This window comes from Lytechinus pictus, chromosome 2 (genome assembly GCF_037042905.1).
Source record: "Lytechinus pictus isolate F3 Inbred chromosome 2, Lp3.0, whole genome shotgun sequence".
NCBI lineage: Eukaryota > Metazoa > Echinodermata > Echinoidea > Temnopleuroida > Toxopneustidae > Lytechinus > Lytechinus pictus.
Window position 1 is genome coordinate 67,196,101 of NC_087246.1, and position 13,127 is coordinate 67,209,227.

General features: G+C 35.4%; 1 protein-coding gene across 1 annotated transcript in view; it reads right to left on the minus strand.

Annotated features, from left to right (window-relative positions):
• LOC129255124 (uncharacterized) overlaps positions 1 to 12,409 on the minus strand; it is a 48,545-nt gene extending 36,136 nt beyond the window's left edge. The window contains exons 1-2 of the mRNA XM_064095723.1: positions 12,398 to 12,409; positions 8,071 to 8,307 (exon numbers count right to left, since the gene is read on the minus strand). Coding sequence (XP_063951793.1) covers positions 8,071 to 8,307; positions 12,398 to 12,409 — 249 coding nt within the window. The remainder of the gene's footprint in view (positions 1 to 8,070; positions 8,308 to 12,397) is intronic.
• Positions 12,410 to 13,127: the final 718 nt, after the last annotated feature.

Here is a 13,127-nt window from a genome sequence, read left to right on the forward strand (position 1 = left end):
GAAATTAGCTCATAATTATAAGCTCATCATCATTATTTATTATCTTATTTGCCGCCTTGATCATGTATACCAAATCTATAATATATTATCATTATTTTAAATGATACTATCGATATTATCTCAGTTCAAATCATTGATCAGCCAAATAGGCCTATTTGATATATATCTTGAACCATGAGGTGTAAGGTTCAATTCTGAAGCGCTTTGAGCGGTTAGAGGTTGATAAAGCGTTATATAAAAACAAGTAATTCAATTCCAATAGGGCCTAAGCATTTATATTCTTTCATTTCCACAAGATATAAACCATACAAAATCATTAAAAAAAAATCAAGGTTCCTTGTTAGGAGGCCCATACTATTATAACAACTGCTCGTTGAACCCCTTGACTTCAATCTAAACTAAATTGAGGATTCCAAGCTAATTCGAAATTACATCCACATTTTATCATGTGCATGGTAAGTTTACTTTTACATGTGCCATGTTTCCTCGAAACTTCGAGCTCACAGTTCTACCAAGCATCGGCATTTAATTCATGCAAAGTGAATTCCCAAAACCAACCTCCTTTCAAGGCGTACATGTTTAAACAAAACTGCCTTGGTGCAAGTGGAGGTATTTATATTTATAATGATTATCAAAGTGTATTATTACAAAATGCTAATCGCATAATCATAATGATAAGCATCATCTGCTACTTTCCGAAATAATGACTGATTCAACAATAACATTTGAAAGCTGAGTAGAATCTATAATTATTACCACTACCGGTCTATCCACATAATTTTGCGACCAAGAACACAGCTCTCGCTGGCCCATAATCCAGAAAACGTCATAGAGGTCAAATACTACTTTAATATAGGCCTAACTGAACCATCTGATAATAGGGTCTATCCTCAAACATACATGTAAAACCGCGTCTACTGTAAGTAGATCTAACGTTAGGCCAAGCCTAGTTTCAACTTTCACTCTGTGGTGTCACCATGCACTGCTGCAGTGCAGTAGACTACTTGTAAATTTATAACAAAGTGACATTTCCCACTCAATTATTTATCAATAATACCGAAAAGTTTAAACTTTTCGCCAATCACTAGTAGACCCTCTATTATTCTCACCATTTTTCAAATACGGTGGCTTAAAATTAATCATGGTCCTAAATAGATCTTAGCCTAGACCATAACTAGGCCTTAAAATAAGCTGTTAGTGTTAGCGCCAATATAGACTACAATTTCCTTTTGATTTTCGATCGTATATACATATTATCGATACTAGCCGAATTTTTAGAACCGCAATGTTGGCATTCACTGGGCCAAATCCAAACCACCGGCTTCGAAATTATATATTACAACCGTAGGGCCTAGGCTATATCATACCCGTCCATAGGCCTAGATCTAGTCATGCAGATGCACTAGGGCCTACGCCTATATATACGCTATACGGTAACCAACGTTATAATGGTTGAACTCATTCTCAAAACCTCCAATCTCCATCATTACAGTACACACCTGGTTCAGACACCAAAACAAAGTAGTCAAGTAGGACCAGGTCTAGGCCAGGCTAGGCTTGTGCTTAAATTTTGAAGCTAACCCCTCCCTTTTCCATCATGATCGTAATTAAAACACTTGGTCTTGGACCAAGTTTAAAATTAATTCCAGGCCAAGTCCAAGTTATGTCTAGGATCTATGGCTTGACATTTGGTCCTAGGCTAGGCCTATATGTAAATCCCCAATTGCGTTAGCAAGCCAAATCATGGCAAATAGACCCCCCCCCCCTGTTTTCCTGACTAAATTTACTAGGGCCTAAAGTTAGGCATTTGATTTGCCTAGCACATGGGAATGGGATCTTCGCGTGCTAACGTAAAAACCGGGGGGGGGGGGTATTGAAGGGCCATGAAATTGAAACTATGGAAGAGCTTTGTGTCAGACTCAGAGCGTAACTAATCGACTTCTGACCAATAAGAACCTGATTTTTTTTTTTTTTTTTTTTTTTTTTTTTTTTAAATCTCAGACTAAGGCCTAGGCAGGCCTACCTGCGCTAGTCTAAACTAAGAAAACTCCACAAGTTACAAATCACCCCGATACTAGTACTACTAGTACTAGTACCTACTACTTGTACTACTACTAGCACTGTCTCTGTAGCAGGCCTCGATCATTCAACAAGCCTAACTAACATTAACAATAGGCTTAATTAAGTTAGGCCTAGGCCTACTACTACTAGCCTAGTACTTTAGTACCGTAGTAGTACTATTTTTACTAACACTAATCCAGACTGAGACTGAGTCTAGCCTAGATCTATTCCTGCTTCCGTACTCACCGGATAGGCTAGGTCTTGCAGAGACTGGAACTTGTAAATTGTCTGGTACCGACCCCTTTCCGTCTGCTAATCCAGACCGTTGCCTCGGCTCAGCCACAGGCTTCGCATCATACTCGGTCTCGGGAGCTAGTACTAGTAGTAGTAGGACCTCTGACTCGGGCTCTGACTACCGTAACATTCAATACTCATAATCATGATGAATCCCAGTCGACCGTACGTCGTTGAACGGAATTCCATCTCGAGTCAATTTCTCATCGTTGCTGAAACCAAAAAGTTCTAGGACCCAGCCGATCTGCTACTGCTAGTGCTACTGCTAAGTACCGGTACTGCTAGTGTTATACTTAAGTTATAGCGACAACACGTAGCGTAGCTCCTCGTACGGTACCGTCGTATAAAACTCGGTTCAAAGCAGACGGTTAATCGTTAGGCCAGGCAAGAAATAGAGAATCCTCAAGTAATTCGGACAGCATTTACAGCTGCATTAAGCAAAATTAAGATGATTCCCGATCGATGATGGTTTCAACAAAAATTCTTGTAGATCTCGTTGTACTTTGTAGAAAAATTACAAGCGAATATTTTGGACGTTCATCTCCGTTGAAAGCCAAGACTAAAATGAAGGATTTTTCGCGCCTTCGCCTAGGCGCGCGCGCCAAAATATGGGCGCTCCTTGCGCCCAGTATAAATTATTGTCATTGTGCGCATAAACAATACCGTCTGGCGCACCATTGTGACGTATCACCTCGTCAACCGCGCCATTCCAAATTACAAACACCTTCATGACCTGGCTTTGTTCGCCGACCTATAAATCATTTTAAATCGCCGAGTCGTCTTTAAAATACATTAGCGCACCCGGACTTATTTCTTAATATTTGATAAAAATAATTAAACAGTTGGCGTTGGCCTATATCCACTTGAACTTCTTGTTGTCTCATTCACCACATCCTTCTTAATCATGTTAATGGGAACATGAAAACCTGGTATATTTCCAGATTTATTTTTTGAATTTAATATTCTCGCGATGTAGGCCTATTGAATTACATTGGCATTAATTTGTTGGCGTCATTTAAAGCCATCAAATATCAGCAATGAAAGCTAGATCTACAATAGTCATTGCATATATTACAATAAGTTAAGCTTGAAAGACATGAAAAAGCATGAAAAAATAGATTACTTTATTACTCATAACGGGCCACTTATATTCATGCATTATTTGGTCTAAATAATTTGATCACATTTAATCATTCCATCACAGCTAAATGATTAAAATGGCAGGTACAACAGGAACAACTGGGTCATGATTTATGGCGGCACCAGGGTGGCATGAGGGCACCCCCCCCCGATATTCTGAAATATGAAGACGAATTGAGTAATCAAATTTGTGATACACACTTTTTTTCCTGTCCACTTTTCACCAACATTTCTTCAGCCATCCACTTGCCACTCCCCCCCCCCAAAAAAAAATCACTGGTGCCGCCTCTGGTCATGTCGAAACGGGCCTGCCTTTGCTAACTATCACATCCCAAATTGATTACCATAATGATAAAAAATGCACAATTTTTATAACAAGAATTAGTCTACAATCAAGATTCCAATCATATCGAACCATTTCAGTAGTTTGAAAATGTTATTGCAATTTTTTTATTATAACAAGTTTTATGAATTGGACCCAGATTAATACCCTCTTACGTTGTCTTTGGCATTTTGACACCTATGCATCACTCTGCAGCAATAAATAGTTATTTTTGTTCTATGTTTGTTCTCCTTCTTGAGGGGGGTGTTGTCGATCATTGTGTACAACAATATATTTATTTGTCCCCAGAATACAAGTCACTCTACATGTATATCAATATTAACATTACCCTGAGCATTGTTCTCAAATACAGGAAGAGATTAAAACGATTATTAAACCAAACATGCCAAATAGTTGCCAAATATTCCAGGTTGACGAGATAGAACGAATGATATTTGCTGCTCTCCAATCCTTTCTGAACATTGTCCATATATTGGACATGGTTGGCGCCAATCCAATGCCTAACATGAATCACTATGCGAGGGACTGTAAAGAAAACTATATTTGATTTTAAATGCTTCTTTCTGACTGAATCACAGCCCTGGATATGTAGTCGTGTACTTCTTTTCCGGATGACATCATACTTCTAACTTCATTAGTATGAAGGCCATACTACTTGGATACACCCATAAAAAAAAAGTTATTCCGTACTGGAAAGAGCAGTGTCCCACAGTGTGTTCACAGTGTGGAACACAATGTGAACACACTGTGAACACACTGAGTTACATTTGAGCATTTCAACAGTGTGAATCATGTATTCACATAGTCGACCATGTCAACACAATGTGAACAGTCACACTGTCGAAGTGTCCACAGTGTGAAAATATCTATACACTGTTGAATTTGAGCATTTAAACAGTGTAAATAATATTTTCACTACTAGTATGTGGACACACTGTGATCACATTCTGTGACATTGTATTCTTTCCAGCAGTGTCGACTGTATATCAGGTAAATATTCAACTGGTAAAGTTTTAAAATGCCCAACATCACTCATGTTGACCCCATTTTTTTTTATCTATACTTGATTAAATGCATTAGTTTATCTTCACTTGTATGGTGTTAGTGGACTATGTGAAAATATTATTTACACTGATTCACTTCTCTTGCTTATTATTTTACGGGTCTCTTAAGCAATGTAGTCAATTGTGTGTTTATTTATTTATTTGTTTGTGTATTTGTATATTTATTGATCTTTATTCACTTTGATTATATTACGTCACTGATCAGTCTGTTCATCCATTATTCATTCCGCACTTTCCAATTTCCATTTTCCAATTCTAATCAATCTATAATTTTTATTCTTATTGATTCATTTCAGTTTTTGTTTTTAATATACGGAATCATTTAATTTTGGTTATAGCGCAGGATGTGAGATAACAAATTCAGAATGCACCTCTCACATCTCAAAAGTCTCTCCTGACAAATAGGGTTACTCTAAAATTCTTAGAATAACTTAATTTTTATTACAATATATTTCGGTCGTGCTTGATGCCCGGGTTCAGAGGTCTCAATATTTTATCCTGAATTTACGAATTATCATTGCATCACATGACACCAATACACCAAATGTGACATGTTATGAAAAATATATACACATATTTCTATATGCTCGAATAGTGATAATATGTAGGAGAGAAGTGTACATTAGAATATTGAATATTTTTGTCGATTAAAAAATGAATGAATGAATTACTTAATAATATAAATATTTGTCAGCATGGGATGGGGGGAGGGTGGGGTGGCTTTCGAAAAACTTCATCATCAATCATCATTCAACAATTCCACACACCTCTTTCGGATCTCACTTTGTCCATTGTTCATTTGTATATGCCATGGACTATATGAATATAATGCATGGGATTCAATTGGATTGGATGTATATCATTGTTCTCTTCATCCAAAAATAAAAGTGTTTGAGGTTCGGCGCGATACAATTATCAAATATCCGTCCACTGCCACATAGACGAAGATTGTGAAGATGGAACTCGATGCCGATGAAAAAAAAAATTCGCCGACCTTGTAAAATGGGTGAAAATTTGGCACGATGGGGGACATTTGTAGAGCTAAAATCGTCTGAAGAAAGTCATCAGTACAAGGCAGGAAGGATTATTCCCGAATTAGATTTGAATCGTGACCAAGCTGAGCCCCTTAACCCGTCCGATATTTTGATTTGATTTCGTCGCGTCGGTAGGCCATGAAGCTACGTCAGTGTGGTATTTTTAAGCAATATATTCAATATTTTGTTTTACATATCAAAACTCATTTCAATAATGCAGATTGACCGGATGGACACCTTTGGTACCATACAAAATAGAGTTCCATTATTTTGTAATTATCCTATGGCTTTATTAATCCATGGACAAGGGCCACGGAAACAGGGGGGGGGGGTTCAGCCCCCACTTTTTTTCCAAACCATGTACAAAAACATAAGAATTACCTAACCATTTGATCGTATTTTTTTGCATGGTCAGCCCCCCCCTCCCCAACTTTCAAAACCGTTCCACGGCCCCTGATGGATATGATTATTCATCCAGTAATCTTGAAATATTTGTTAGTTATGATTCTCTTCACTGGAATTGGTGGGTGGGTGTAGAGTAGAAACTGACAATTCTCTGTGGCCGCCAAGTTTCATTGCTATTGCTCAATTGTTTCAATTCAATTCCTGATTTAGACTTGGAATTAGGAAATACATGTATCTTGGTATCATAGATCCAACCAATCAAATAATTCCATCGCTTTAAGGAAATACAATGTGATATGTTTTTTTTTCATCGACATAATTATAGCATCAATGAGGTGTTCATCATGTTTAGAAGCAGTAGTAAAATGTCTTCTTTTGGCAGAGATAATGAAGCATCGAGAAAAAACAGTTATATCAAGTTAAATCATTAGTAAATGACCGAACAGTATCAGATCTACCGTGAAATAAAAAAAACATTTCCACTCAAATTATGATAAACCCCACAATTTTATGGAAACTTCGAAAATGAGGAAAACAATGCTTTCGTGGTTTTTTATTAGAAATTTGGCAAACCACACTCAAGCTATTGATCATCACAACATGACTCTGCATAGATTGATAAAAACTTTACAAAACCACACAAGTGATTTAGAAAATACCAATTATCACATGCAGAAACGCAATTTGTAACTCCTTCGTACGCCAATTTTGGATGGAACTTTTCGTCCTTTGGAAAATTTTGTTAACCGCTTTCACTTAATCAAACGCTTGATAAAGCTGCTTTAATGACATTGTCAATTTTATGATATCGGTTTCAGGATTGAATGTGAATAGTCTTGTGACCATTCACCGCAAATATTGATAGCTTGTATGGTCCGGCTATGTCCATATTAGCTCTTCAAGACAGGCGCGGGGGCGTCTTGGTCAATAACGTTATGTTATTTATGGTATATGATTGTTCTTTGCTGTACATGATTAGTCGATAAATCACAATCAAAGAATCAACATGGATAATCATTTATATGTCTATAATCATAATAATGTTGATATATCATGACGATACTAAAAATACTTTTTCCTAAAATCTAAAAGCAAAACAGCTAATCTGGTCCCCAATCACATTCCTCTAAGAGTGAGACGATCAAGGGACCAGTCATTAAATTTTGGGTGTGATTTACATTCTTTGAGAGTAAATTGTAGCTGCTTCTTGAGCGAATAGTGTATATTTTTAGACATTTTCACTCCAGAAGGAGCTATAATGCACTCTCAAGAGATGTAAATCCCACTCCAAAACGAGTGGTCCCTCGTCTCACTCTGAGAGCAGTGTGGGACCACATTAGATCTTTTACATTTAGAGTGGGGGCAATTCGAAACATTGTCTAGACTATAAGTGATTGAGTGAAGCGATTTAAAAGAAATAATAATAATAATAGTAATAATAATATTATTAATAATAATAATGCAAGTAATAATAATAATGATAATAATGCAAGTAATAATAATAATAATAATAATAATAATAATAATGCAAGTAATAATAATGATAATAAAACCCTATATAAACGAATCATCATGGCCGCGTAACATAAGACATGATGATTGATCGTTGGCTGATTTTTATAATTGATCACACTCAATCAATGTAATCCATTGTAGCAATCTGCCAAACGATCGATCGCAAAAGATTAATATTACACGGCCCCGGACGGGTATCGAACCACAGACCTACCTGTGTATAGTGACCACACTGCTCCCCTGTGCATCCGTCGGTTGCATAATCGTAGAAACTACTTTCTTCGAACCATCCCCGCGTTGCTGTGATACCAACGAGGTTTCCAGAAGTGGCTACTTTATCAAGCCAAACATTCTGTCCATACTGGACAGTGACCACTCCAGCTGGCCCGTGACCCCAAGTACAATTCTCTGACCAGGCCTGGGCCGCCCTTGCTAAACTGTCGCTCCATATCTTAAAACAGGAAAGAAGAAATAAAGAAGATAAATTTTCTTGTTGGGTAGTTACATTCAAGATTCGATTACATTTGTTAGTGAATCTGTAATCGTGGGCCAGCGTCATGAAGTCTAAAACGCAACCATTAACTCTCCAGAAAAGAGAAAATATCACATAAACGAACGATATGAGAGTAAACTTGACAATTAAAAGAAACATAACTATAAAGTTATCAATTGTTTAAAGGTAATTTACTAAAACTGACAATGATCCTCAACCCTTATGTTATTCTTTGAATTCCCATGCAAGGACCTGTCGGATGTTTTATCCGACAGTTACCATGGTAATTGCGCCTGTGAGCCATTCAGAACCAAGGAAAATTGTCAGATCTGACAACTTGTCCATGTTGTCAGATGCTAAAATACTGTTGATGAAACGCTCCCCCATTTGAAGATATGGGGGAATTGGGATCATCCTCTGCACGACTCTCTACATACTATCGTCCATGAAAAGAATCGAAAAAGCGATGTCAACATCTTAATCATCTTAACACGAAAAGGGAATGAATTTACAACATAAAATGAAATTACCACTTCAGTGCCTTTTTTCATCATCACGTTAAACTGTTAATTTGAAAGTGCTACTTTGAGTCAGTTTTATTATTAAATTGTCTGTATTGATGATAATAGAGAGTTGTCGATCCGGGAAGTACGGAAGAATCAAGTAAATGTGTTGAAAATATCCGTCAAATGACAATGAACAGCGGAAAAGTCTTTGTCGAAAATTGTGAACCGGAATGGCAGTTTCGACCTATAGGTTTCGGAGCTGACGAAAATTTGCAAATATATCGTTTGCTCAGAGTCAAAGACTGTCTCAATTCACCAATTTTCGACAAAGACGTCTTAGTTGTTCTTTGTCATGATGTGCATTTGACAATACGTTTTCTATGTTCTTGAACACTCCGTATGTCGCCGTGCGGACTCTAAACATCGTTATCAACATCTACTCTCTAATCAAACCATGCAATAAAACGAATGTTAGTGAATAAGGTAAATTATTAATGTTAAGTGCTTTATCAAGCCCCTCTATAGGCTGTGAGCTTGAAAAATTAATATTTATATTTAGCTATAAAAAGTGTTTTTCTGATGTGATCTGACAGTGATGCATGGGTAGCACTTAAGTTTAGAGTAATTCCTCCCCCAAAAAAACACACACACACACACCCACACGCACACAACACATCATCCAGGCTTTCCGTTCCATTAAACAATCTTCAACCTTCACTCTCAAATCAAATCAGTCAAAATTGAATAGTTAATAGGGTCAGCTGGGTGCAACTGTTATTTTCTAGTTATATTTGACTAATTTCTAATCGTATTTACTAGAACACAGTATTCTGACTAGATTACATCAGAAATGTGACTAGACATATCAGTTGCACCCAGCTGACTACTGGTCTAGTCAATTTGACTGATTTGTTTTTAAGAGTGTTCCATCTCGAAAACGTTTAACAGATATTTATTGCTCCACGCTGATAACAAATATAATTTTGAATAGGCCTAGTTCACACTCATTGAACTTACACTCTGTGATGGTAAAAAGGGGGGGGGGGTATTTTACCAAAAAGACATGAATACTCGTCCTACACAGTAAGTATGCTATTAGTTTAAACAACTTAACAGCGTTATGTAAAATTTTAAACAGCATTTTTACTGTGCATAGTAGAATTGACAACTCCTCCCTAATCAAATTAATAATTCTAATTTTTTGTATGAATGAGATCTAGGCCGCTCCTACAAAGTTCAGCTAACATTTTCCATGTATTGAGGAAGCTAATTAAAGCTTTAGAAACTTTCATTGAATGACACTCGATTATCAGTTATCGAGACTTAGTGTCACAAACGTCGAAACGTTGGCAGATAAATCGACGTACTAGGCACGAACATTCTTATCAATGAACATTCACCACAAACAAACTCAACAACAACCGCGTCTCTTCCTCAACATGAGGATTGAAAAAGAATTCCCCTCCAATAAGGAAATAAAAAAGGTAATAATAAAGCATCTTGAAGAAAAAAAAGTGCGTTAAAAATAGAAAGTATAAATAACCTAATATTATCAATTTTTACCATTTAGATTTAAAGGGATAGCTCGTCCATTGGGTTGGATATTTTATAGAAGTCTGTATAAAATGGCTAGGTGACTTTGCACGTTAATTTATATAAAAAATAAATACCGGTACTTAAATCTCTTTTATAATAGAAAAATGTATACCCCCCAAAAAAAATCTCACAGTAATTCAGAAGTAAGCTGGCTCCTTACCATGTCGCCATTAAAAAAATATTAGCATAATGAGAATTGCTTGGATATTGTTGTTACTTTAGTGATTATACAAATAATGTTTGCATGTTATACAACTTTTGACAAACAGCTTTCACGTTCTGCGCCGATAAACAATCGTTTTAATTACGGTCATAATATATCTATTGCTTAAAAGTTGAATGTTGTTTAAATTTGTTAAAACATCTTTGTTAGCATTCTTTGAACTCTTGAAGAACCACCGCCAGTATACATAATATTAAACCAAGTCGTACAAGATCTACGCAGGTTGTTTAATGTTTTTAATGGGCTATCATTATTATTATTATCATTATCATTATTATTATCATTATTATTATTATTATTATTATTATTATTATTATTATGCTTATTATTGTTGTTGTTGTTGCTACTAGAGTAGTAGTAGTAGTAGTAGTAACAGTAGTATACTGTATTAGTATAGTAGTAGTAATTAAAACCTTATAATACACTTCATTCACATATTAAATACTACGGATAGTCCACATTCAACAACCGATGTAAATGATATTTTTCTTCCGTTTGGGTCTAAGGAAATAAAAATGATAACCAATAAAAATAAAGCATTGATACATATCTAAACGATAATTAATCAATCATGAATTGTCAAATTAAGCAAAATAATGTATATATAATTATAACGAATCACACAAAGTTATAAAAATCACTAAATCCTAAACTTAATTAGAAAAATAGTATGATATATCAGATCACGCTTCATTTTATAGCTTGATCACACCATTTGGAAACACATTACTCATCGCATCAGTTTCATCCAGTTTAATCAGTTTAATCCAGGTGTAAATGCTTTCTGTAACGACTTTCATTCGATTCAATTAATATTTAACCTTATGAAAATAAGAAAAATAAATCACAACAAAAATGCCCTTTTTTACTTATTGATTCTTGCGTTAATACATATCCAATTAGAATAAACATTTTAAAATGGATATCGTTAGGTGGAAGTGTTTTAGGTGCTTGGATTTTTTAATGTCATTTTAAGATTTGCATTGGAACTACTACTAGGTGTTTCAAATGTAAATACAATGCAAATTAAATAAATAATGTATATGGCTTTTAAGTACGTTCCAATTTATCTTTCAATTTGTTACAAAGCGTTATACTTATCTGCCAACTATACTTTTATTATATCATTTCTGTTTATTTTTGTTAATATTTTATTTATATGTTTTGATGTTATTGTCTCTTTGTCTGTACAAGATTTAATGACTAGGAAACGAATGCTGAATTGAATTGAGATTTACTGTTTATAAAGATTTACAGAAAAGTTGGCATACATATGAATATTATTTACAAGTGTAATGGGCATTTTGAATCAAACTAAAATTGAATACCATTTGAAATGATAAAGAATACGCACAAAGGGGTCTTGGTCATTATTCCCGTAGCAAATCAACATTAAAAAAAATCATTTTATAACCTAAATTTCATAACAATAAGGATAGTAATAATAATAACAATAATAGTAATGATAATAATAATAATAATAATGATGCCAATAATAATAATAATAATAATAATAATAATGATAATAACAAAAATAATAATGATAATAATAATAGTAATAATAATAACAATAACAACAAAAACAATAATAATAATAATAAGAATTTTGTATGGCGCACTTTCCATCGTAATTTAAATGCTCATGGGGCTTCAGAGCAAGTTGTAGAAAGAAAAACGATTCTTCTTATGAATTTAGTGAAATTCAGAAACATTCTGTACTTACCAAATGCTCCATATTTGCTGCTGGAGGAACTGACTCCCCTCTAAACCTATTATGTAATTCCACAATGGCATGTTGTTGAGTTCTCGTGAACCCCACCGAACGTCTTACCCTTCCTCGGGTCAAAAACTCGCTCAAAGGTCTATTCACATTTTGATCTTCGTCCACCAGTTCTAAAATAGTACCATCATTTTCACAAGTAATTATTCCACAATTCATAGAAAGCACTAAGAATACAAGGTGTCTCACGATCGCCGGCATGGAACACCGGCATAATTTGTGTATATCCATTTTTAAACCCAGAACAAGCGGCGGGGATTGGAGAGCAGTGTTGATTATGATGCAACTCCCCTATCCGTGTCTACATAGTCTGTTTCATTTTGAAAGTTGTTACCCCCTCACAGAGACCGAGCCTTTGCTCGCTGCGATGACTCAGGAAGCTACTTTTCAGCCCTGAAACATCTGCCAGCCTGAACACATTTAACTGTAGAACAGCTAGGGGGAAAGAAAAGGGAAAGGCATTAATTATCGAGACCCCTATAGTTTGTTTCACCTAACTATGATAGAAAGTTGGCCTCTATATCATTACTATAAATCTGACCGCATAACCGTTAGTCCGCGATAAAAAAACGTGGACTCTGCAAAGTAGAACGAAAATAATATGGTCACATTGAGCTCAGTTTCGACCACTACTTAAGCTATTGTCATCATTATTTAAACTTGGAAAGTTTAA